The sequence below is a fragment of the Oncorhynchus masou genome, chromosome 2, assembly GCF_036934945.1.
Source record: "Oncorhynchus masou masou isolate Uvic2021 chromosome 2, UVic_Omas_1.1, whole genome shotgun sequence".
In the NCBI taxonomy this organism is placed as follows: Eukaryota; Metazoa; Chordata; class Actinopteri; order Salmoniformes; family Salmonidae; genus Oncorhynchus; species Oncorhynchus masou.
In genome coordinates, this window is record NC_088213.1 from 26,986,452 (window position 1) to 27,014,322 (window position 27,871).

Genomic DNA, 27,871 nt, shown 5'->3' on the forward strand with positions numbered 1-27,871 from the left:
TTGTGACTATACTTGGCCATATATTGTGACTATACTAGGCCCTATATTGTGACTATATTGTGACTATTTGGCCCATATTGTGACTATTTGGCCCATATTGTGACTATACTAGGCCCTATATTGTGACTATACTAGGCCCTATATTGTGACTATACTAGGCCTTATATTGTGACTATATTGGGTCCTATATTGTGACTATATCGGGCCCTATAATGTGACTATACTAGGCCCTATATTGTGACTATATTGGGTCCTATATTGTGACTATATTTGGCCCTATATTGTGACTATACTAGGCCCTATATTGTGACTATACTAGGCGCTATATTGCGACTGTCAGGCCCTATATTGTGACTATACTAGGCCCTATATTGTGACTATACTAGGCCCTATATTGTGACTATACTAGGCCCTATATTGTGACTATACTAGGCCCTATATTGTGACTATATTGGGTCCTATATTGTGACTATATCGGGCCCTATATTGTGACTATACTAGGCCCTATATTGTGACTATATTGGGCCCTATATTGTGACTATATTGGGCCTTTATTGTGACTATATTTGGCCCTATACTAGGCCCTATATTGTGACTATACTAGGCACTATACTAGGCCCTATATTGTGACTATACTGGGCCCTATATTGTGACTATATTGGGCCCTATATTGTGACTATATTGGGTCCTATATTGTGACTATACTAGGCCCTATATTGTGACTATACTAGGCCCTAAATTGTGACTATACTAGGCCCTATATTGTGACAATATTTGGCCCTATATTGTGACTATACAGGCCCTATATTGTGACTATACTAGGCCCTATATTGTGACTATACTTGGCCCATATTGTGACTATACTAGGCCCTATATTGTGACTATACTAGGCCCTATATTGTGACTATACTGGGCCCCATATTGTGACTATACTAGGCCCTATATTGTGACTATACTAGGCCCTATATTGTGACTATATTTGGCCCTATATTGTGACTATACTAGGCCCTATATTGTAACTATACTAGGCCCTATATTGTGACTATACTAGGCCCTATATTGTGACTATACTAGGCCCTATATTGTGACTATACTAGGCCCTATATTGTGACTATACTAGGCCCTATATTGTGACTATACTAGGCCCTATATTGTGACAATATTTGGCCCTATATTGTGACTATACTAGGCCCTATATTGTGACTATACTAGGCCCTATATTGTGACTATACTAGGCCCTATATTGTGACAATATTGTGACTATACTGGCCCTATATTGTGACTATACTAGGCCCTATATTGTGACTATACTAGGCCCTATATTGTGACTATACTAGGCCCTATATTGTGACTATATTGGGTCCTATATTGTGACTATATCGGGCCCTATATTGTGACTATACTAGGCCCTATATTGTGACTATATTGGGCCCTATATTGTGACTATATTAGGCCCTATATTGTGACTATACTAGGCCCTATATTGTGACTATACTAGGTGACTATATTGACTGTCTAGGCCCTATATTGTGACTATACTAGGCCCTATATTGTGACTATATTAGGCCCTATATTGTGACTATACTAGGCCCTATATTGTGACTATACTAGGCCCTATATTGTGACTATACTAGGTCCTATATTGTGACTATATCGGGCCCTATATTGTGACTATACTAGGCCCTATATTGTGACTATATTGGGCCCTATATTGTGACTATATTGGGTCCTATATTGTGACTATATTTGGCCCTATATTGTGACTATACTAGGCCCTATATTGTGACTATACTAGGCACTATACTAGGCCCTATATTGTGACTATACTAGGCCCTATATTGTGACTATACTAGGCCCTATATTGTGACTATACTAGGCCCTATATTGTGACTATACTAGGCCCTATATTGTGAATATATTAGGCGCTATATTGTGACAATATTTGGCCCTATATTGTGACTATACTAGGCCCTATATTGTGACTATACTAGGCCCTATATTGTGACTATACTAGGCCCTATATTGTGACTATACTAGGCCCTATATTGTGACAATATTTGGCCCTATATTGTGACTATACTAGGCCCTATATTGTGACTATACTAGGCCCTATATTGTGACTATATTTGGCCCTATATTGTGACTATACTAGGCCCTATATTGTGACTATACTAGGCCCTAAATTGTGACTATACTAGGCCCTATATTGTGACAATATTTGGCCCTATATTGTGACTATATAGGCCCTATATTGTGATATACTAGGCCCTATATTGTGACTATACTAGGCCCTATATTGTGACTATACTAGGCCCTATATTGTGACTATATTAGGCCCTATATTGTGACTATATTAGGCCCTATATTGTGACCCTATATTGTGACAATATTTGGCCCTATATTGTGACTGTACTAGGCCCTATATTGTGACTATACTAGGCCCTATATTGTGACTATACTAGGCGCTATATTGTGACAATATTTGGCCCTATATTGTGACTATACTAGGCCCTATATTGTGACTATACTAGGCCCTATATTGTGACTATACTAGGCCCTATATTGTGACAATATTTGGCCCTATATTGTGACTGTCAGGCCATATATTGTGACTATATTTGGCCCTATATTGTGACAATATTTGGCCCATATTGTGACTATACTAGGCCCTATATTGTGACTATACTAGGCCCTATATTGTGACTATACTGGGCCCCATATTGTGACTATACTAGGCCCTATATTGTGACTATACTATATATTGTGACTATATTGGCCCTATATTGTGACTATATTGGGCCCTATATTGTGACTATATTTGGCCCTATATTGTGACTATACTAGGCCCTATATTGTGACTATACTAGGCCCTATATTGTGACAATATTTGGCCATATGTTGTGACTGTCAGGCCATATATTGTGACTATACTCGGCCATATATTGTGACTATACTAGGCCCTATATTGTGACTATATTGTGACTATTTGGCCCATATTGTGACTATACTAGGCCCTATATTGTGACTATACTAGGCCCTATATTGTGACTATACTAGGCCCTATATTGTGACAATATTTGGCCCTATATTGTGACTGTCAGGCCATATATTGTGACTATATTTGGCCCTATATTGTGACAATATTTGGCCCATATTGTGACTATACTAGGCCCTATATTGTGACTATACTAGGCCCTATATTGTGACTATACTAGGCCCTATATTGTGACTATATTTGGCCCTATATTGTGACTATACCAGGCCCTATATTGTGACTATATTAGGCCCTATATTGTGACCCTCTCATACAGATAAGAATGTTCCAGTATGTTTACCTCCATTTGAATTTACAAGTAGAGTTGTGTTAAAATAGGAGAGGATGAGAGGATGTAGCACACCTATTTGCATTGGTACAGTTGTACACAGTATTGTACCATGTTACATAAACATATGTGTTTGTATGTGTAGCCTATTCGGATGTGTTCATCCTCATGACAATCCTCCTCTTTCTTGTTAAGAATAACACATGATGCTCTCTTTTGACCTAAAAACTGGTGAATCTGTAATTAGGCAGTGTGTGTGTGTGTGTGTGTGTGTGTGTGCGCGCGCATATAATGTTGTTGTTACACACACAGGGGCTAGCTAACAGGCCTGTGTATTGTGTCCATTGAACTCTGCTGTTGACCCACATTTCCCTGTCTCTGGAACTGTTACGTTCACTGTCAAATCATGTGTGAACAGAGCTTGGCATTTTTCAAATGAGACTACATGTTGAGGTGAAAAGAGGAACATAGAGTGTACAGAGATATGAACAGGCCGTGCGTGCGTGCTCACAGAGGTGTGAACAAAGCGTCAGAGGGACACGCGTGTCTGAGGAACACACTCCCTGGCTCTAGTCTAACAGCCAGGCCAGCAGCACGTCTTCACTGTGTCAACCACTTCACTCCATGGCAGCTTCTCCCTCTCTCTCATCTCTCCCTCTCCACTCTCTCCCTCCGACCCATCTCTCTCTCTCTCCTCCGCCCCGCTCTCTCTGTAAACAAACAGACGTTCGACAGATCTTTCCTCCGGCCCTCTCCCGCCATCCCGTCGCCATGGCGTTTGGAGCATTGTTTGCTGGCCTCTGTTGAGTTGCCATGGCAGTGCTTATTTGCTGTACTAAATGTTTGGCCGTGTCGTACAGATTCTGATGACAAACACAGAGCATCCAGGTCTGATCAATGAAACTCCCTCTGATTGGAGAGGAAGGAACAAGGCCTCTCATAGAAGCGCAGCACAGATACACTTGTCATCCAATCTAACCTATTTAATGGCCTCGTATTCTTTGCGTCTGGTGTCCTTTTGATGCAGATAAAATATGTTTTGGGTTGACATTCCCCTGACATAAATGCTTTGGGTTCTGTGTTCATTCAGAGGATCTCTGGTTGCAATTCTTGGTCTCTGACACTCAATTATTATTTACAACAGCACTGGTATCACTCACACTCCCAGGGTGCATCACTCCTCACCACACCTGCTCTCACACTCTGTAGCAGTCTACTACTGAACACACAACCTAGACTAAGGGTCCTGTGCAATCACAAAGATATCCGTATTTACTATGTTAGTTAAAGCTAAATAACAAATGTCTTTGAGGGTTACACATTGGATTAATGTGATTCATGTCAACGTTTACAATTATGTGAAACAGAGACCTGGATAATAAATGCTTTCTTACATTGCAGAAAGGAGGTTGTTTTCATAGGCCTGCACTATGTTCCAGTGCATTGGGGACCAGTGAACTAACACTTAAGCATCAACGATGCACCAATGATTTACAGTGTAATTATAAGATTATAAGAGTGAAGTAGACCAGTATGCAATCTTACTGCCTGGGATTGGGCTTTGTGTCTATTTAGATGTGAATTGCTGTGTGTTTTTGTGTTTAAGTCTGAGAGGTGGTCTGTGACTAAAGAATAGAGAGAGCAGAGGCCTTGAAGTGTGTCCATCCATCCACATGCCTCTAGCACACACCCTTGTGGCCAGTAGAAAGACTACATGCTCTCTGAGTCTTGAGGGAATGAGTGTTTGCTCTCTGGGTTTAACCTGGCGACTAACCTGTGTTCCTTCCTCCCTGAGAGGACATGTATAGTGATCACCCAGTATGATGGCAAACTGCTCCCAAGACACATTTACTTCAGGACAAACTGTTCTGCTCGGTCTAGACTATAGATCATCCACAGATACTGTTGGGTGTTTGTTGCTGTTATTTTATTCTTCCCAGAAGTGGTAGTTTGATCATTTGAACTAATTTATCTGCCAATCCTACTGAAAATGTTTTATTGGAGTGAAAATACTGTCCAAAATGAGGCCAAACTAGTGAATTAAATAATATCAACAAATGGCAAAAATGGTATCGTTCTAGAGGTTGTACTGTAGATTTAGGCCTATCGAAACCAATTCACATCAATTCTGCATCCTCTGTAGATCTATTTTTTTGCAGTGTGTCGTAAGTAAACCTACAACCCAGTATATGACAACGGAAGTTCAACACTCGTGGTGTAGTAGCAGTTTGTCTGTGTGAGACTGAGCTCTGTTTGGTGACTTTTCTCTGACAGATCATGTGGAAATGCTGGTCATTGACGTAATGGGGGCTAGATAAGATCTGAGAGTACCATTGTTGACGTTTCATTGTGGTTGGCTGGTTGCGGTGGTTTGCATTTTGTGTTTTTCCTTTCTACAAAAGGCATAAGTTAGACACAATAGCTCTCTCTGTGTGTGTCGGCCTAAATAACACTACAGCAGTTGAAAGTCCACAGTTTGGTAATTCATCTATGTAAGCTGTTTGACCTGATTCTATCATAACCTAAAGTAAACACATGAGGGTAACTACTAGAGGTGAATAAAGTAACAACACTATCTCGTTGACCTCTTTAATATGCTACAACAGTTAGTGTCTAATGTAAAATAGCCTGTTTCTCGTTGACCTCTTTAATATGCTACAACAGTTACACTCTGTCTAATGTTGTAAAATAGCCTGTTTCTCGTTGACCTCTTTAATATGCTACAACAGTTACACTATGTCTAATATAAAATAGCCTGTTTCTCGTTGACTTCTTTAATATGCTACAACAGTTACACTATGTCTAATGTTGTAAAATAGACTTTATCATTGACCTCTTTAATATGCTACAACAGTTACACTGTATAATACTGTAAAAGGATTGCTTTTCGTTGACCTCTTTAATATGCTACAACAGTTACACTATGTCTAATGTTGTAAAATAGACTGTTTCTCGTTGTGTACCTATTGTATTAGAACTGATGCATGTGTTGAAGTACTTCACCTCTTATGATAAAACAACAATCGTTGGTTGTGATTAATGAATACCTGCATGTGCATATATATATATATATATATATATATCTCAGCCAAAAAAGAAACGTCCTCTCACTGTCAACGGCATTTATTCTAAGTGGTCTGAGAATGATCAGCTGTCCGTCCTGTCTCCCTGTAGCGCTGTCTTATGCATCTCACAGTATGGACAATGCAATTTATTTCCCTGGCCACATCTGCAGTCCTCATGCCTCCTTGCAGCGTGCCTAAGGAACGTTCACGCAGATGAGCAGGGACCCTGGGCATCTTTCTTTTGGTGTTTTTGAGAGTCAGTAGAAAGGCCTCTTTAGTGTCCTAAGTTTTCAGAACTGACTGTAATTGCCTACCGTTTGTAAGCTGTTAGTGTCTTAACGACCGTTCCACAGGTGTATGTTCATAAATAGTTTATGGTTCATTGAACAAGCATGGGAAACAGTGTTTAAAATCTTTACAAAGAAGATCTGTGAAGTTATTTGGATTTTTTAAATTATCTTTGAAAGACTGCTGACTGCTGTGTGTGTTTCTCTTGTTCAGATGATCCTATGGGACTGGGACCTGAAGCAGTGGTACAAGCCCCAGTATCAGGTTAGTGTGTTTTCTCATTCACACACACACAGACACAGACAGAATATACTCCTCTGGATACAGTATATCACTGTTAGAGCACATGTGCAGTCTATCATTCACATTAGGGTTGGGGATAATTTCCTATTTTACTTTAAATCCATCCATGGAATGAATTGTAATAACATGAATACAACTATAGATCATCAATTCTCATAGGGTAACAAGAATCCTCATAAGTGAATTAGATTTCCCAGAGGGCATTGAATTGACAAAATGTAAGTAAAAGAGGATACTGACTGAAAATAGTATTAGTGTAGTAACTGTAATTTAGTCATATTTCAAAGAATTGAGGCTGGAATTAATAAGTAGAAAGGTGCATTTTTTTTAACCAACTCCAAACTTTTAGGAAATCAGATTTATCTCGATACATTTGTGCATGTAGGCCTGCCTGTGTGTGTAGATGTGTGTGTGTGTGTGTGTGTAGATGTGTGTGTGTGTGTGTGTGTAGATGTTTGAACTGTGCATGTTGGCCTGCCCGTGTGTGTAGATGTGTGTGTAGATGTGTTTGAACTGTGCAGGTAGGCCTGCCCGTGTGTGTAGATGTGTGTGTGTGTATGTGTAGATGTTTGAACTGTGCATGTAGGGCTGCCCGTGTGTGTGTGTTTGTGTGTGTAGATGTGTTTGAACTGTGCATGTAGGCCTGCCCGTGTGTGTAGATGTGTGTGTAGATGTGTTTGAACTGTGCATGTAGGCCTGCCCGTGTGTGTATTTTGTGCCTTGTGTGTCTTGTCATCCTGTTGGGGTCCACGGTGTTTTGCAGACACGCTGTACAGGTTGATCAACAGGAAGCAGCGCTCCTCTCACTGACGTGTGCCCCACTCATCACTCACCACTCATTGTGGCCACAGAGCCGGGCCTTCAAAAGTAGCCTAGTTCTCCAAACTCTCTAGTATTTTATATGGGGTCTATCAGCACAGCAACAGTCAGTAGGATAGGCAGGGTGAAGAGGGGTAGGGGTGCAGGCAGGATCTCCATCAGTGTCATGACATACACACAGCCTCCGAGCTGTCGTCACTGGGCCAGGGAAGTGCCAGCGCTGAACTTTTACTCCACACACACCAGCACCATGCCCTACCAGCACCATGCCCTGCCAGCACCATGCCCTGCCAGCACCATGCCCTGCCAGCACCATGCCCAGCCAGCACCATGCCCTGTCAGCACCATGCCCCTTTATTACTGACATCACTGGTCCAAACAGCCTTTCAGTTACCCAGCATCAATGCCATGAGCTCAGCAGCGAGCCTGTCTGCCCTTCACACTACCCTCCACTGCTGTAAGAGGAGTGACAAGTACAGTCCCATCACAATGAGGCCAGCAGTGTCCTGTTACAGCTATCTGACAGTCTATCTGCGTATGTGTGATACCTGTAGATGTCCTGGGCCCAGATACACCAAACACTTTTTACGCAAAAACTTAAGAAGCTTCTTAACAAGAAGAAAAGAAGTTCATATGTGCAGATCCTCAAAAATGTCTTGTTTAAGAATTCATGATTGTCTCATGAACTTCTCAGATGTCTTCTTATGAACTTCTTAACAATCTTCAGATATTTGTCGTTAGGCAGCTAGCTGGCTGGGTTGCCTATCTAGCAATGGCAATCATGTTCGCATATTTCTAATTGGGATTACTGGTCTAAAATAGGAACTTGGGCTAAAAACAATTAACACTGAAACTTTCAGATGAAGGTTGTGAGTCCATTGAACATGTTCAATAGCTCCCATTAGAATATTCTTTCACTGCCATGTGTTTAAGATAAGGGTTTATCTATCTGGGAATTCCAAGAAATCACTTTATTTTCAAGCATCTCATTTCTTCTTACTTTTTGCTTAAGGAGATACATAAGAAGTAACATAAGAACATTTCCAATAATCTTTTTGAGGAATAGCAACTTCGCTTTCTTCATAAGTCCATTAGTTAAGGAAAAAATGGCAATTAAGAAGGAATTTCTTCTTCAGAAGGTTTTGTGTTTAAATCCTTTCTGGGTTCATTAGAAACTGTAAAGGACACCAGTCTCTCTTCTCTAGTACAGTATCTACTGTATGTTTGTGCTCTGCTGAATGAGGCATCTCTCTGACATGTGTCCCCTTGTCTCCTCCATGTCCCCAGGGAGCGGTAAGTGGTAACGGAGTGGACCTGTCGGTCATCAACGAGGCCAGGAACATGGTGTCTGACCTGCTGATGGACTCGTCCCTGTCGCCACACACCGTCTCGTCCCTGCGCAGCGTCAGCAGCCTCATGGGGACCTTCTCTGGCTCCTGTCGGCCCAGGGTCAACCCCTTCACCCCCTTCCCAGGTTTCTACCCCTGTACCGAGGTGGAGGACCCTGCAGAGAGGGGCGACAGGAAGCCCCTGAAGGTGGGCCTCCAGCAACCTTCTGAATGTGATACTAGCAGGTCATAACTAACACACAGAAAGAAGCCTGCTGAGACTAGCAGGCCAACACATTATCCACTTATACATGGTATCTTATCCTCATAATGAATGTTCCTCTTCTATGTGTTCACCAGTGTTACGTAGATTCAGTTGAGTTGTTTCTAGTTGTACACCTGCTCTACTCTATGTAACCTGGTGGTGAGCTGAATATAGATCTGCCTTTGACTGTGTTATAGCATCATTGACCATAATGTAATAATGTCTCCCTCCTCCCCTCTACACACCTAGGGTCTTAGCAGCAGGAACAGCCTACCAACCCCCCAACTCCGCCGCGGCTCCACCTCCTCCCCTCTCCCCCCTCTGGAGTCGGCCTCCTCCCGCTGGGAACGCAACAACGGCAAGAGACCGGGACCCCACCCTGACCTCAATATGACCAGGTACGACCACACACACCTTGACCTCAACATTACCACACACACACAGTGACTTCAATATGACCAGGTACGTCCACACACACCTTGACCTCAACATTACCACACACACACTGATCACAATATGACCAGGTATGATCACACACAGGTGGGACTTCAGAGTTCAGACACCAGGTTAAGGTTAAAGACATGCCCCGGGTAATTTGGAGACTAATACTTTTTTTTAAACCTCACGCTTTCGGCTGGATGTGTCAATATGTAGTTCATACATGCATAATCTATGAGCAGAATTACTGTTTTACCTCAATTAGCCATGAAATCCCTAGTTTGAAAGCGACTTTTTTCTGGATTCTTTGCGGTGCCATTTTCTCTACATTTACCTCCGTGTGGACAAGCCCCCTAACAATGAGCTTCAGCCCCCCACCATTTGAGTGACAGCTAGCAAGACACACACACACACACAGTAAAGAGAGCAATGACTTGGTGCTCATATCTGCACATTTGCAAGGTAGTATGATGTTTTCGGGGACAACTTTTGCACGCGGGCACTACTTTCAGAACTACTGATTAAAACGTATACAAAAGTACTGGAGCACATCTTTCAAGGTCAGGTCATTTTCAACATGGCACACTCCCTGTCTTTTCCCTGATATGAACAAGCAGGCCCTCCCTCAGCAACACATTCTTTGTTACCATGTGTCTTTGATTAAACTCCCTGAAGATGTGGTTCCCCTGTATATCCACTGGGGGGCAGTAGTGGTCAAGCTCTGTAAGCTGATATGCCTAACAGATAATGACCATAACATTCCTTCATTCTCTTTGTTCCAACACTGTTTAAATGACTCACTTGACCTTTTAGGGATCTTTGACTTCTTCAAGGATACATTTTCCTTGTCTTACTTTGAGCACCAAATGAGTCCTATAATTAGTGTTACTGTATGCTATGTAACATTTCTCTAAGTTCATCTTTATACATAAGAGCGGGTGTGAAAAAGTTAATCATTATAATGGTGTAGATTGAATATGAAAGCATTTTAACTGATGTTGTCTCATTAGTTCTAGCAGTATGTGCCATGGTGTGTGTGTGTGTGTTCCAGCACGGGGTCTCTGTCCAATGGGCCAAATGCAAACCTGTTGACCATCCCTAAGCAGAGGTCCTCCTCTGTGACCCTGACCTACCATGCCGGGCCCAGGAGAGCAGGTGAGATCATGAGGATTTACTGTACACACAGGTCTGATACACTGTGTGGAAGAAGAATGTGTTTTTAAGTTGTTTGACTAGCTCTCTCTCTCTCATTTCTCTCTCGCTCTACAGGTGCGTCCCCCAGTCTGAGTCCTGTCAGCTCCCCCAGCCACAGTCCTCAAGGGGGAGGTCTCTCCTCCCAGGTTACGCGCCCCCCGGTGGAGTTTCCTGACACAGCTGACTTCCTCACCAAGCCCAGCGTCAACCTGCACAAGCCTCTGGGCTATATCCTCAGCTCCGCTGACTTCCAGGGGCCCTATCGCAGCCCCGCTGCCCTGTGCACCAGGTAGGGCAATTTACTACCCCCTTCCCCTACCCCCTCCATTATCTCCTGGTGTTGTAGAGCCAGTTCGGCTGTAGAGTTGCATTTCACCATGTGTGTTGATGATAATGGCAGGTTGTGTTTGTCCCTCTGCTCACCCTGTAGCTGTGGTCGTCAGATGCTGAAGAACATGTCCAGTATGGAGGCAGGGGAGGGACACCTGCCATTCACTGGTCATGCTGAGGCCCAGCGCAGACGCTCAGGTATGACACCTGCTGGAATGTAGCCTCACTCTGTACAGACATAGGCTGCACAGTATTTTTGGGCACACTCCCATGGCTAAGCTTACTGTTTCCACTCTCAAATGACTGAAAACCATTTGGACATGCTGTACCATAGAGTTAATTCATTAGAATAATGCTTCTCACCGAAATGCGAAACTAGTTGTCAACTCACTGTGATGTGCAATGTGTCTTCTCCACAGCAGGTGAGGGGTCAGAGTTCATGGGGGAGGCACTGATCAGGGAGGAGAGTGTGGAGGCCGAGTCGATGGAGGACAGGAGTCCAGACACAGGGATCCGGGGCCAGACAGACAAGGATGAGCAGAGCGCCACCACAGAGCAGCAGACTCAGGAAACAGAGGTACGGAGTGCTACAGTATGCATCCCCACACAAGCTAACGGATGAGTATGAGCTATGTACCATTGTGAGAGTGTTTTGGTAGTGCGTTGTTTAACACAACCTCATGCAACCTCCGCTACTCCAACGCACCTTCCCCATTGAAATACAATGTGTTGGCTCTGTCATTTTACTCTGTGTTGCCCTGTGTGAATGCACCCTACTGCTAGGCTAACATCGCCGTGCTGCAGACTTAAGAAACAAAGGTAGGTTACGCTGTTACATAACAGTAGCTTCGAAGGGATATGTCTCAGTCAATGCTAACACCTTACAGCGTTCGTTAGCCTTCCTGTGTGTAGTTTAGCGGCAGCAGTGCTATCTGTTAGTGGAATTAAATTCCTACATACATTTATTACCCAATTCAATTAATACACTCCGCCCATTTCCAAGGATTTGTAAGATACTTATTTGCATAAAATGGGCGGAGACCAGTCTAAAAATCAAGCAATAGCGTTTATTCTCGAGAGTACTGAACATGATACAATTTACAACAGGTTATAAACTGAAAATAACATCATTAGGATTCAAACTGTCCCGTCCCTCCTCCACTCCGGTACAATGGCAGTATAGTTCTCAAGCCTTCCTACATCGTCCTTCACCGGTTTAGATAATTTACGACCAGGCCAAGGTCTCCCTGTGTAGATAAGCATTCTAGCCAGTCTGACGATAAGTTCATTCGTTTCTACCAAGGAACAGACAGTCATTGTTCTTTTTATTTATTTATTTATTTATTTCACCTTTATTTAACCAGGTAGGCTAGTTGAGAACAAGTTCTCATTTGCAACTGCGACCTGGCCAAGATAAAGCATAGCAGTGTGAACAGACAACACAGAGTTACACATGGAGTAAACAATTAACAAGTCAATAACACAGTAGAAAAAAAGGGGAGTCTATATACATTGTGTGCAAAAGGCATGAGGAGGTAGGCGAATAATTACAATTTTGCAGATTAACACTGGGGTGATAAATGACCAGATGGTCATGTACTGGTAGAGATATTGGTGTGCAAAAGAGCAGAAAAGTAAATAAATAAAAACAGTATGGGGATGAGGTAGGTGAAAATGGGTGGGCTATTTACCAATAGACTATGTACAGCTGCAGCGATCGGTTAGCTGCTCAGATAGCAGATGTTTGAAGTTGGTGAGGGAGATAAAAGTCTCCAACTTCAGGGATTTTTGCAATTCGTTCCAGTCACAGGCAGCAGAGTATTGGAACGAAAGGCGGCCAAATGAGGTGTTGGCTTTAGGGATGATCAGTGAGATACACCTGCTGGAGCGCGTGCTACGGATGGGTGTTGCCATCGTGACCAGTAAACTGAGATAAGGCGGAGCTTTACCTAGCATGGACTTGTAGATGACCTGGAGCCAGTGGGTCTGGCGGCGAATATGTAGCGAGGGCCAGCCGACTAGAGCATACAAGTCGCAGTGGTGGGTGGTATAAGGTGCTTTAGTGACAAAACGGATGGCACTGTGATAAACTGCATACAGTTTGCTGAGTAGAGTGTTGGAGGCAATTTTGTAGATGACATCGCCGAAGTCGAGGATCGGTAGGATAGTCAGTTTTACTAGGGTAAGTTTGGCGGCGTGAGTGAAGGAGGCTTTGTTGCAGAATAGAAAGCCGACTCTTGATTTGATTTTCGATTGGAGATGTTTGATATGAGTCTGGAAGGAGAGTTTACAGTCTAGCCAGACACCTGGGTACTTATAGATGTCCACATATTCAAGGTCGGAACCATCCAGGGTGGTGATGCTAGTCGGGCAGGGGGGTGCAGGCAGCGATCGGTTGAAAAGCATGCATTTGGTTTTAAGAGCAGTTTAAGAGCAGTTGGAGGCCACGGAAGGAGTGTTGTATGGCATTGAAGCTCAATTGGAGGTTAGATAGCACAGTGTCCAAGGACGGGCCGGAAGTATATAGAATGGTGTCGTCTGCGTAGAGGTGGATCAGGGAATCGCCCGCAGCAAGAGCAACATCATTGATATATACAGAGAAAAGAGTCAGCCCGAGAATTGAACCCTGTGGCACCCCCATAGAGACTGCCAGAGGACCGGACAGCATGCCCTCCGATTTGACACACTGAACTCTGTCTGCAAAGTAATTGGTGAACCAGGCAAGGCAGTCAAACGAAAAACCTAGGCGACTGAGTCTGCCGATAAGAATATGGTGATTGACAGAATCGAAAGCCTTGGCAAGGTCGATGAAGACGGCTGCACAGTACTGTCTTTTATCGATGGCGGTTATGATATCGTTTAGTACCTTGAGTGTGGCTGAGGTGCACCCGTGACCGGCTCGGAAACCAGATTGCACAGCGGAGAAGGTACGGTGGGATTCGAGATGGTCAGTGACCTGTATGTTGACTTGGCTTTCGAAGACCTTAGATAGGCAGGGCAGGATGGATATAGGTCTGTAACAGTTTGGGTCCAGGGTGTCTCCCCCTTTGAAGAGGGGGATGACTGCGGCAGCTTTCCAATCCTTGGGGATCTCAGACGATATGAAAGAGAGGTTGAACAGGCTGGTAATAGGGGTTGCGACAATGGCGGCGATAGTTTCAGAAATAGAGGGTCCAGATTGTCAAGCCCAGCTGATTTGTACGGGTCCAGGTTTTGCAGCTCTTTCAGAACATCTGCTATCTGGATTTGGGTAAAGGAGAACCTGGAGAAGCTTGGGCGAGGAGCTGCGGGGGGGGGGGCTGTTGGCCGAGGTTGGAGTAGCCAGGCGGAAGGCATGGCCAGCCGTTGAGAAATGCTTGTTGAAGTTTTCGATAATCATGGATTTATCGGTGGTGACCGTGTTACCTAGCAGTGGGCAGCTGGGAGGAGGTGCTCTTGTTCTCCATGGACTTCAGTGTCCCAGAACGTTTTGGAGTTGGAGCTACAGGATGCAAACTTCTGCCTGAAGAAGCTGGCCTTAGCTTTCCTGACTGACTGCGTGTATTGGTTCCTGACTTCCCTGAACAGTTGCATATCGCGGGGACTATTCGATGCTATTGCAGTCCGCCACAGGATGTTTTTGTGCTGGTCGAGGGCAGTCAGGTCTGGAGTGAACCAAGGGCTGTATCTGTTCTTAGTTCTGCATTTTTTGAACGGAGCATGCTTATCTAAAATGGTGAGGAAGTTACTTTTAAAGAATGACCAGGCATCCTCAACTGACGGGATGAGGTCAATGTCCTTCCAGGATACCCGGGCCAGGTCAATTAGAAAGGCCTGCTCACAGAAGTGTTTTAGGGAGCGTTTGACAGTGATGAGGGGTGGTCGTTTGACTGCGGCTCCGTAGCGGATACAGGCAATGAGGCAGTGATCGCTGAGATCCTGGTTGAAGACAGCGGAGGTGTATTTGGAGGGTCAGTTGGTCAGGATTGACGTCTATGAGGGTGCCCTTGTTTACAGAGTTAGGGTTGTACCTGGTGGGTTCCTTGATGATTTGTGTGAGATTGAGGGCATCTAGCTTAGATTGTAGGTCACCTAACAGAACAAACTCTGAAGCTAGATGGGGGGCGATCAATTCACAAATGGTGTCCAGGGCACAGCTGGGAGCTGAGGGGGGTCGGTAGCAGGCGGCAACAGTGAGAGACTTATTTCTGGAGAGAGTAATTTTCAAAATTAGTAGTTCGAACTGTTTGGATATGGACCTGGAAAGTATGACATTACTTTGCAGGCTATCTCTGCAGTTCTAATTCTTGATTATAATTACACACATTATATTCAGTACTAGGATTAACATAAAATTCATACATCTATACAGTAATTTAATAGTATTCTGATGAGTCAGTCCTGATTGAAATGTGTACATAATTTTGTCATTATTGATAAAAATCCCTTAACACTATCCCAACCAGGAGACTCCCTCTGAATGAGAACACACTCAGGCCAACACATGTAACAGTGTAGCTAGCTATAGGATGTGTCCTCTAGTTAGTTCTGGGAACACAGTAAAGGTTTTCCTCAGGCACTCATTGGGTGCATGTCTTTCAGTCTGTTGTGATGTATCTAACAGCCGTGTAAACCATTGTGATGGGGGGTAGTGTTGATCTGGCTCTGTCCTGGAATGCCCCCTCTGTTTACTTGGGCTGTGCTCTCACTTTCTTTATTGGACAAACCAAGCCTTGTTAAATCAAGCCAGCTGTTAAGATAACTGTGTAGGGTTCATCTGAGGATTCTGTGGGGTAATTCAAAAGTGAATTATTCAAAAGCAACACATACATAGTCAGTCTGGAGCCTGCTTCCATCCCCTTAACAGAGGAATGAGATTCATAAGATTTATGATGTGGTGTCTTGCATGCGTTTGTGTCTACCTGCATGCGTGTATGTGTGTGTTTATCTAAACGTGTGTGTGTTAAAATGTGTGTGTGCTGTGGTCCTCTCCTGCCTGTAGGGTGAGTTCAGACTAGACCCCCTGCTGGAGAACCACCATGACCTCATGGAGAAGATCAACAGCTGGAACTTCCAGATCTTTGACCTGATGGACAGAACAGGAGGGAAGACGGGAAGAATACTCAGCTACGTCAGTACAACCACATACCAACCATATAGCAACCATCTATCTGTCATTACGCCATGATCTGTTACATCAGGTATTCCCAAACTGGGGGCAATGCCGTCGGGGTACTCCAAATAAAAATGTGATTCACATTCTTCTTTTTTTCATTTTTTTTTCATTAAATTTGGAGAAAGAAAATATTCACATTTTCAAACAGTCCATTTATATTTTCCAACGGGGCTATACATTTGGGCAAAGTTTTTTCTTGCCTGAGTAGCCTTGTTTCACTGCCTAAAATAAAAATGAAACCATCTAGTGTTCAGAGAAATAACAACACAATGTCAAATACAGGTAGCCTTGTCAAATAATTAACATCCAATCACATTAACCGTTACTCTCTCGCGGGAATTCCACTAACGGTCCTTATGTAGCCAAACGTAGCTGCTGCTCATGTTGGTATCTGTACTGATGGAGTAAAAGCCATGACAGGGAGACACAGTGGAGTGGTAACGCGCGTGCAAGCAGTTGCTCCCGACGCCACTTGGGTACACTGCAGCATCCACTGAGAGGCTCTTGGTGCCAAGGGAATACCTGACAGCTTGAAAGACGAGCCGGGTTGTGACAAACTCACACTCATTCTTATGTTTAATAAATGTATTGTATAGTGCGTGTGAGGCAGGCTTACAATGATGGCAAAAAACAACATTTGAGAGTGTGCTGACCCTGGTGCTAGAGGGGTTACACAGAACATGGCCAAGATGTTCAAATGTTCATAAATGACCAGCATGGTCGAATAATAATAAGGCAGAACAGTTGAAACTGGAGCAGCAGCACGGTCAGGTGGACTGGGGACAGCAAGGAGTCATCATGTCAGGTAGTCCTGGGGCATGGTCCTAGGGCTCAGGTCCTCCGAGTGAGAGAAATAAAGAGAGAAGGAGAGAAAGAAAGAGAGAAGGAGAGAATTAGAGAACGCACACTTAGATTCACACAGGACACCGAATAGGACAGGAGAAGTACTCCAGATATAACAAACTGACCCTAGCCCCCCGACACAAACTACTGCAGCATAAATACTGGAGGCTGAGACAGGAGGGGTCAGGAGACACTGTGGCCCCATCAGAGGTTGAATGTTTGAAGGGGTACGGGACTATAAAAAGTTTGGGAACCACTGTGTTACATCAATTAATATTTGAATAAACAACACCTGGGCTGTCCCAAATGGAACCCTATTCCCTATATAGTGCACAAATTTAGACCAGGACCCATAGGGCTAAGAGTAGTTTTGTGATGCAGCCATTGAATTTATTTATTTGGAGAAACTCACTTGATCGATTGGTTTAAATATTGAGAACGGTATGATCCCCATTACTGATATTTGACTGAATGATGTCCCGAATGCTCGTGGTTGTCTTGGGGATTTCTCTATGTGCTGTTTTTAGTTCACTGTGTTCTCCCAGTGTCTCACTGTCTGTGTCTGAGGGGAATGACTTGGTTAATGTAAAAAAAAAAAAAAATTGTGTTTTAAATTAATCTAGGTGTTGTATTTGTTGTCTTTCTCCCCAGGTGACCTACACTCTGTTCCAGGACACTTGTCTGTTTGAGATGTTTAAGATCCCTGTGAGGGAGTTCATGTCCTATTTCTGTGCTCTGGAGAACGGCTATAGGGATATTCCCTGTGAGTATAGTGCTGCCTGTGCTTTCTTCAGTCCAGGCACAAAGCCCATATTAACACTTGGTGTATTGTCTACTCAGATGTAGAAATGATCAGACCTGAGTGAAAAACATGAAGGTATGGGCCTCCTGAGTGGCGCAGCGGTCTGAGGCAGTGCTAGAGGCATCACTACAGACCCGGGTTCGATCCCAGGCTGTGTCACAACTGGCCATGACCGGGAGTCCCATAAGGCGGCGCACAATTGGCCCAGCGTCGTCCGGATTAGGGGAGGGCTTTGCTGGGGGGACTTTACTTGGCTCATCACGCTCTTGCGACTCCTTGTGGTGGGCCGTGCGCCTGTAGGCTGCTTTGGTCTTCAGGTGTTAAGGAGCGCGGTTTAGCGGGTCATGTTTCTTTGGACGCATGGCTTCACCTCACCCCAGCCCGTTGGGGAGTTGCAGCGATGAGACAAGATCGTAATTGGATATTACAAAATTGGGGGAGAAAAGGGGGGTAAAAAATATGTACAAAAAATAACATGAAGGTATTTGAATACCGCTTAATTATGCTAGTTTAGACTTTTCCAGGCAGCTAAATTATGCCCACTTCAAGTATTATTTGAAATGATTTACCCCGGTTTAGAAACTAACCATAGGGTTGTCATGAAGTAGAAATCATAGGCCTACAGTTCACTACATACAGCATGACATGCACCATCATATGTAATAGTAGCTTCTACCTCATGTACATGATGTGGTGAAGTATTACTGTGACTGATGTGTGATGTCCAGTGTGAATCTCTGCCTGTACTCAGATCATAACCGGGTCCATGCCACTGACGTGCTCCATGCTGTCTGGTACCTGACTACCCGGCCTGTTCCAGGGTTCCAGCAGATCCACAATGAGCATGTGACAGGAAGTGACACAGGTAGCACTATTTTTGTTCTCTTTATTTCATTTTGCCTCAGTAGGTATAACTCTGGACTTCCCCAAGCCCTCATTTATTACCATAATATACTACAATATGCCACATATTTATTAGCATAATTAGTGTGCTTGCTGAAGGCAAGACCATTCTAGAATTCTTACATACTCTTATTTGATATCTTCCGCACGCTCTAGAGCTTAAACGATTGAAGCTTTTTAACACAAAATCAACTTCCAAATGTGCAAACTGCCCCAACTTAGATTTCTTAACAAAATATTTGTTATATCATTGATCATTTTTTATCTACAACATTATATAATATGATCTCCAATGTATTTCAATGGCAAAAAATTGAGACCTATCTCCTCTTTCACCATTTAAGCTATCAATGATAAACCAATGTTGAGATGTTCAGACTGACCCTACCCTAGGTTTTATACAGATTCTTTATACGATTTATACCTTTTAAATTATAACAAATGAATCTAAAAGACTTTAAAACCTTTATAAACTAGAAACCATTTAAATTAGCATAGATTTACAAAACATGGATTCATTGCCAACCATAGTAACATTGAAATGCTCCTGCTTTTTAACCATTTCAACTACAAACATTAAAACAACTTAGGCATTTTCCAAGCAAACTATTTAAATTAGTGACATTAGTTTAAAATAACCTACCAACAGCAGTGATGGCTAGTGGGAGGAGCTATGGGAGGAGCTATAGGAGGATGGGCTCACTGCAATAGCTGGACTGGAATTAATGGAACGGTATCAAACACATCACACATATGGAAACCACATGTTTGTCTCCGTTCCATGAATTTCATTACAGCCATTACAATGAGCCCATCCTCCTATAGCTCCTCCCATCCTCCTATAGCTCCTCCCATATCCTATCAATCGATCAATCTTTCCACCCATCTATATACTTATTCAACTGAATGAATTAGCATGGGGTTTGAATGAGAACCATAGAAATACAGTGGTAGCAAAATGAAGTTACCAACGTTAAAACATTCAGACTATCCTAACACACCTTCATAAACAATCAACTATTTTAATGTATAATACATTGGCATAACACTTCATGGATTCAATTTCAACCATGAGAACACAGTGGTATTCATTTCAAATGCTACTGCTCTTTAACTATTACAGCTACATACATTAAAACAACTTCAAAACTTTGTAAACTATAACAATTCAAATGATCATAAATTGTCTGTTACTAACCCACCAACAATAATAGTAACTCTTGAATGTTCAAGCTAGAGACACCAACTTTCACATGTTCAGGGTAGGCTATTCAATCAATCATTCAATTCTCCCAAATAGCTACCTTTTCTACTTTAACCAGTCAACATTTTCTTTAGGAAAGGGACTTTTCTAGTTCTAGCCTCTTGATGTACCAGTGTAGGCATTCCTGTAGTGTGTGGCCTTTTCTCGGCAGACACCAGATGGTTTAGTTTAAAATGCCAGGATCCCCAGTCCCGTCCCTGCTAATTATATTTTATGTACTGCATCTTTGATGCATCGGAAATGATTTAAGGCTCGCTTGCTGACTGATCCTTCAGTAGCTGCCAGAGGAGCAGCTGCCTTCTGATAAAGAGAGGGGGAGGGAAGGGTGGAGAAACGGAGACGAAGGGATGGGGTGGTGAGCAAGCCTCTGTCGTGATAGAGATCTGTCTGTGCTGAGCTCAGCATGTTTAGGGCTTATTTTGGCCCTTTTAATCTTTCAAATGGAGTGCAGTAGTCTGTCACTGGGCCACCAGCTTAACCTGCCTGTAGAAATCCTACTCTACATACTTTGTTCTTAATGTGACACTAGTTCCCTGTTTTCACTTTATAACACAGTCAAGTCTTCTCCAGTAAACTCCAGTTATGATGTAGTTCCAGTGTGAGGTCCCAGTATGTCGTTGCTGAAAGCTGCTGCTCTTCTCTCTAGATTCAGACAGTGGGATCTCGCCGGGCCGGGTATCATACGCCTCCTCCAAGAGCTCGTCCATCTCTGACGACAACTACGGCTGCCTGGCGTGGAACATCCCTGCTCTGGAACTCATGGCACTATATGTAGCAGCTGCCATGCATGACTATGACCACCCCGGTCGCACAAACGCCTTCCTCGTAGCCACTAACGCAGCTCAGGTAAGTGTTATTATCCCAAAAGCCACTGCTCTACCATCTCAGCTAGCAAACCCACACCTGTTCAACAGTAAAACCTGTATCAGGAAGAGATACAACCTATCCCGTCACTTCAGTAAGTGTTCCCATTTGTGTTCCCACACGCTATTAAGTCCTAGGAAAGGGGAAGTGTTGTGCTTGTGTCACGGACAGCATTCATTTGGTCCCTGTGACTCATAGATTAGATCTTTATTGGCCTAAAACCTTCTACATAGACAGCTTCTAATCAGCCTTGGATCTCATGGTAAAAGCAATGAAGTGAGGGACTGGTATAATATTACACTTAGTTCACATGTCAGGGAACGGTTCCCACAAATCCTGAGAATTCAGCGAATTCCTTGTCTTAATTCAACATTATGGCAAAGGTTGGCAAAGAAACTACACCATTGTATAAATAGTGTTTTGCACTGTCATGACCTAATTATAGCACTGTGCATACTGTCTAGGTTGTTTTCCAACCCTGGCCCTCCAGTACCCCCAACAGTACACATGTTTATTGTAACCCTGGACAAGCACACCTGATTCAACTTGTTAACTAATCATCAAGCCCTCAATGAGTTGAATGAGGTGTGGTTGTCCAGGGTTGCAATAGATATGTGTAATGTTGGGGGTACTGGAGGGCCAGGGTTGGAAAACCCTAGGCTATGTGATATGTGAAGCATCAGTTCTGGGTAGGCTATGTGATATGTGAAGCATCAGTTCTGGGTAGGCTATGTGATATGTGAAGCATCAGTTCTGGGTAGTAGGGTATGTGATATGTGAAGCATCAGTTCCGGGTAGTAGGCTATGTGATATGTGAAGCATCAGTTCTGGGTAGGCTATGTGATATGTGAAGCATCAGTTCTGGGTAGGCTATGTGATATGTGAAGCATCAGTTCCGGGTAGTAGGGTATGTGATATGTGAAGCATCAGTTCTGGGTAGTAGGCTATGTGATATGTGAAGCATCAGTTCTGGGTAGGCTATGTGATATGTGAAGCATCAGTTCTGGGTAGGCTATGTGATATGTGAAGCATCAGTTCTGGGTAGGCTATGTGATATGTGAAGCATCAGTTCCTGGGTAGTAGGCTATGTGATATGTGAAGCATCAGTTCTGGGTAGGCTATGTGATATGTGAAGCATCAGTTCTGGGTAGGCTATGTGATATGTGAAGCATCAGTTCCGGGTAGTAGGGTATGTGATATGTGAAGCATCAGTTCCGGGTAGTAGGCTATGTGATATGTGAAGCATCAGTTCCTAGGTAGGCTATGTGATATGTGAAGCATCAGTTCCTGGGTAGGCTATGTGATATGTGAAGCATCAGTTCTGGGTAGTAGGCTATGTGATATGTGAAGCATCAGTTCCGGGTAGTAGGGTATGTGATATGTGAAGCATCAGTTCTGGGTAGGCTATGTGATATGTGAAGCATCAGTTCCTGGGTAGGCTATGTGATATGTGAAGCATCAGTTCTGGGTAGTAGGCTATGTGATATTTGAAGCATCAGTTCTGGGTAGTAGGGTATGTGATATGTGAAGCATCAGTTCTGGGTAGTAGGCTATGTGATATGTGAAGCATCAGTTCTGGGTAGTAGGCTATGTGATATGTGAAGCATCAGTTCTGGGTAGTAGGCTATGTGATATGTGAAGCATCAGTTCTGGGTAGTAGGCTATGTGATACTGTATAACAGGATGGCATGGCATGGCATTGCTAACCTGACATGTGGGCCATGCCTTCCCCGTAACCACTAACGCAGCTCAACCCTGGCATATTGATTAACAGTATGTTGGCAGTCAGTCAATCACCCACCTGTCCACCATGTTTAGACCGGCTCCATTATTTAGTCTGAAGCACACTGACCCGAATTCCTTGCCCCTGCTCACCCCTCCCATTCCCTTCTTCAACCTCCTCTTTCATATTTTACCCTCTCCTTTCTTCTTGTCCTCTGAACCACCCGCATCCCTCTCCACTCAACCTACCCTTCCTCCTACTCACTCTCTTCTTCCCTCAACTTCTGCTCCCTCTGTTCCCCAGGCGGTGTTGTATAATGACCGTTCGGTCCTGGAGAACCACCACGCTGCTTCGGCCTGGAGCCTCTACCTGTCCCAGCCAGAGTTCAACTTCCTGGCCAACTTGGACCACGTGGAGTTCAAACGCTTTCGCTTCCTGGTCATCGAGGCCATCCTCGCCACAGACCTGAAGAAGCACTTTGACTTCCTCGCCGAGTTCAATTCAAAGGTTTGAAATGATGATGACGAACCTCACATTTTCAGAAAATCTGTTTCCATTCTGTTGATACTTTGTTTTTCCTGTCATTTCGATACTGGCAAAGGCAATAACAATACGCCTTATCTTTATGGCTAATAGAGTTGATACTTAAAGGAACATGCTGGATCTCTGTTAGAAATGAGGAGCCTGGCAGTTATAATCACTGTGTGAATGTTTGTGTTGCTATAAATAGGTGAATGATGTGAACAGTCCAGGAATCGACTGGACTAATGAGAATGACCGGCTGCTGGTGTGCCAAGTCTGCATTAAGCTGGCAGACATCAACGGGCCGGCCAAAGGACGCGATCTGCACCTCAAGTGGACAGAAGGCATTGTCAATGAGTTTTATGAGCAGGTATAGAAGCCCTCCACTCTGCATGGCCCACATGTCAGGTTAACAATGTAATGCAATGCCATGCCTTCCTGTTATACAGTATCACATACCCTACTACCCAGAACTGATGCTTCACATATCACATAGCCTACCCAGAACTGATGCTTCACATATCACATAGCCTACCCGGAACTGATGCTTCACATATCACAGCCTACCCGGAACTGATGCTTCACATATCACATAGCCCAGTGTTTCCCAACCCTGGCCCTCCAGTACCCCCAACATTACACATTTTTATTGTAACCCTGGACAACCACACCTCATTCAACTCATTGAGGGCTTGATGATTAGTTAACAAATTGAATCAGGTGTGCTTGTCCAGGGTTACAATAAACATGTGTACTGTTGGGGGTACTGGAGGGCCAGGGTTGGAAAACACTGACATATCCTACCCAGAACTGTTTCTTCATTTACTGATGTCTGTTACTGCTAGAATCAACAAAATGTCACATGTATCCATTTAGGAAGTTAAATTAGATTAATGAATAAAACAATCTTAATTGACAAATTAGTTAAATTGTTTGTCTGCCTGTCTGTCTATCATCTACAGGGGGATGAGGAGGCCACTTTGGGATTACCCATCAGCCCCTTCATGGACCGCTCCTCTCCCCAGCTGGCCAAGCTGCAGGAGTCCTTCATCACACACATCGTGGGGCCGCTCTGCAACTCGTACGACGCCGCTGGCCTGCTCCCTGGCTACTGGATCGACGAGGAGCACTCTGAGGATGAGGATGAGGAAGAGCAGGTGGAGGACACAGAGACTGACGAAGACGAGCTGGAGGAGGAGCTCGAACCAAGTAAGACGTCATTTTCTATCCTTCTCTCATTCTGAATTAATATATGATCATGAGTTGACACATTTATCATTTTAACATTGAGCATTTAACATTTCTATCAAGAGCAGGATGTTTTTTGGATCATTGCTATTGCAACTAAGAAGCTATGGGATGTTAAATCCTTTTTTGTGTGTGGTCCCATGCAGAAAGGAGAAACGGCCGGCGTCGGCTGTTTTGCAACATCATGCAGCACCTGACAGAGAACCACAAGGTGTGGAAGAAGACCATCGAGGAGGAGGAGAAGAGCAAGGAGAAGCAGCAGGCCGACAGCCTGCCTCTCAGCCTGTCCCCTTCGCCCTCCGACGACCAGATCCAGGTCATTCAGGAGGAGGAGGAAGGAGAGGAGCGCCAGTAGCAGGAGGAAGATGAAGAAGAGGAGGGACAGATCCAGGTCATTCAGGAGGAGGAGGAGGAAGGAGAGGAGTGCCAGTAGCATGAGGAAGATGAAGAAGAGGAAGAGGAGGGACAGATCCAGGTCATTCGGGAGGAGGAGGAAGGAGAGGAGCGCCAGTAGCATGAGGAAGATGAAGAAGAGGGACAGAGCCAGGATGCTCGCGAAGGGAGGAACAGTGAAAGAGAAAGTCCTTCAACTCCTCCCTCTTACATACACACACAAACATTTATACACACACACAACACATACATACACACACATATTATAGATATATACACAAACATACACACACAGGATGACCCTGCTGGATCTCCACACGTTGAAATTGTCACTGTGCCGACACGCTAATGCAGTCATGTTGTTTTGAAAAAAGGCCTTACTACTGTGATGGGATTCTTGCTGCAATGGTGGGAACCCCACTCCTATGCACTTTCACCCCATGGAGAGTAGACCAAGAACAAACACCAGAGCTGAGGACACTGGTGTGGAGAGGAAGAGAGGAAAAGGGTCTGGATGTGCCCTCCATGGTGATCTGGCTGTAATGCTGCCTGGAACGCAGAGCACTTAACTCTCCCTTAGGTACTAAAACAAATCCTATGATTTCAAATAAAGGAAAATAAAAAACACCTTGACGTGGTTGACATCCGTTACCAAAGCGAACAGTTCAAACGTGGAAAGACAAGAGACTGAGACTGTTTCAGGCTCACTGTCAGGAATATTCTAGATCTATATATCAAATGTGCCTGTCTGAACCTTTACTGAGTCCCCTGGTCCAGACCCTAGGTTTGTCTGTGCAGTCCTCTCCCCTTGCTGGCGACACACTGTATCACTGACTCCGTCATAGAGACGTTGTGGAAATGAGCATTATACCTGCATCGTTTTTGATGCCTTTTATTCATGTGTACCACCTGCCTTTTATGTTTCCTTCTTTTTTTGTTGGTTTAATTAAGTTGGTGTGAGCGTGTGTATGTGTGTGTTTTCTTCAGGAACGCTTGGTCGCCAGTCATTGAAATGTTATCAGAGATGAGATGTTCTCTGTTGTTCCAATGAAGGGATGTTTTTTTTCTTTTGATTTATATCTATTTTTTCACGGTTACTCAGGATTCTCGTGAAGTTGAATAATTATTTTGCAAGAATTTAAGTAATTGACTTTAAAACAAAGATAATTAAATCTCGGTGATTGAAATAGTTTTTAAGCTTTGTAAGAACAACTTGAAAAACAAACACATTCAAGCAATTGAACTGCTCCTCTGTGATAGAGCAAAGTGTTTCTGTCAACCTCCGCTGCCCCGCTGGCAGCGCTGTTGGCTTGATCTTCTAAAGACCTCACTGTAGAATTGGGATCCTTGATTGTCAGTTGACTGCAAAAGACCTGTTTGCAGCAAGGCAACATTTTGTACAGTAAAATCCCATGATTATTCATGTAAAGGTGTTTTTGAGTGCATTGCTGTTGGCATTGTTTTTACACATACTTTGTCTAGATAACCTCTTCATTTAATTTCAGTCATTCTACAGACACTGATGTTTTGACAAAAACTATAGATCTTTGCCAAACCCACAACCAGGCCAGTGCGTAAAGGGGGTTAAGTAATCCAGGGTTTCACCTTCACTTTGGTTTTGTTTTTTTGTTTTTTTGTCTTATTCTCTGTACCATAAGACAGTTTAATACTAATAGTTCTATATTTCTGTCTGCAAAAACTCTAGGCATTCCACTAGAAAGAGTTTAATGAAAGAGATGGCAGACCTGCAAGCCGAACTCACTTATCACCCTATCAAGTCATTTTCTCTGGAGAAGGAAGTTCTCAAGTAGGCAGTGTAATTCAAGCTAGTATATTTAAAGACAAAAAATATATATATAAATGTGCACATTTTACTACCAAACAAGTGTTTAGCCTCGGCACAAAGAATAATATCTGCATATAAATATGGTGTATAAATATATATTATATTTTTTAATTAATCAACAGAATGCATCTGTTTTCTACACACAGCTGACATATATTGTACAGTGAGACCCTGTAATTCTCATCCTGTTTCCAGAGTTTTTATCTGATACTACAGATGTTGAACTGTGGGGTTTGGTGTTTTTCTTTTGGGTTCAGCGTCTCCCTGCTCCTTATCACAACCACTTTCGCTCTCTTGGTAATCTCTATTAACTCTGTTGTCTACTCAGTCCACCCATCCACCCAACCAGTGCCAAACTGTCCCTGCTCACTGCCCACTGCCCAGCCTCTGGGCTCTCATACACAGGGCTTGTTATGGTTGGCCCCAGAGGTCTCTCTGAGCTCCATGTCCCACAGCAGGCTCAAAGTGATGCTGGTGAAGCCCAGCCCAGGTGTTGTGGAGGAGAGCTCACGACTCCTAACCGTGGCCCTTCAGTCCGTTCGGGTTGAGCGACACTGTGTCTCTTACTTAAGTTCTGATGGTGAATTGTGATGCCTCTACAACCTCCAGCCACCTCCCCCCACATTGTATGGCTCATTATGTTGTAAAAGTTTGTTTGTTGGCTTGTCACTGTGCAGTCTCACGAACCACAGTGTCCTCTAATGTTCTTGTCATAAAAGTGTCTATGAATGGCTGTTACCCTTATGTAGCATTGAGATATTGTATGTCTGTTGTAACTGTTCAACCATATCAAAATTGTGGGGGAAATGATTTTTGTTATTTATAGCTGTCATAAAACACCATCCCTAAAATAACTGTTCTCTCAAATGATTTTATTGATACATACACACACCTACTCAATTGTAACTGTGTGTGTGTGTGCTGAGTGTGGCATAAAGATCCCCTTGAATGTAAC

The 27,871-nt window shown here is 43.6% G+C and overlaps 1 protein-coding gene across 2 annotated transcripts in view; it reads left to right on the top strand.

Annotated features, from left to right (window-relative positions):
- LOC135557813 (cGMP-inhibited 3',5'-cyclic phosphodiesterase 3B-like) overlaps positions 1–27,770 on the top strand; it is an 84,993-nt gene extending 57,223 nt beyond the window's left edge. Inside the window, exons 2-16 of one of the 2 annotated variants that reach the window (XM_064991449.1) lie at positions 6,890–6,940; positions 9,086–9,334; positions 9,641–9,789; positions 10,881–10,984; positions 11,099–11,312; positions 11,454–11,551; positions 11,773–11,930; positions 16,335–16,463; positions 18,003–18,114; positions 18,905–19,018; positions 20,967–21,166; positions 23,211–23,414; positions 23,638–23,799; positions 24,392–24,638; positions 24,824–27,770. In XM_064991449.1, coding sequence (XP_064847521.1) covers positions 6,890–6,940; positions 9,086–9,334; positions 9,641–9,789; positions 10,881–10,984; positions 11,099–11,312; positions 11,454–11,551; positions 11,773–11,930; positions 16,335–16,463; positions 18,003–18,114; positions 18,905–19,018; positions 20,967–21,166; positions 23,211–23,414; positions 23,638–23,799; positions 24,392–24,638; positions 24,824–25,032 — 2,400 coding nt within the window. In that variant the 3' untranslated portion in view covers positions 25,033–27,770. The remainder of the gene's footprint in view (positions 1–6,889; positions 6,941–9,085; positions 9,335–9,640; positions 9,790–10,880; positions 10,985–11,098; positions 11,313–11,453; positions 11,552–11,772; positions 11,931–16,334; positions 16,464–18,002; positions 18,115–18,904; positions 19,019–20,966; positions 21,167–23,210; positions 23,415–23,637; positions 23,800–24,391; positions 24,639–24,823) is intronic. The other variant, XM_064991459.1, reaches the window with a different exon arrangement.
- The last annotated feature ends 101 nt before the right edge of the window (positions 27,771–27,871 follow it).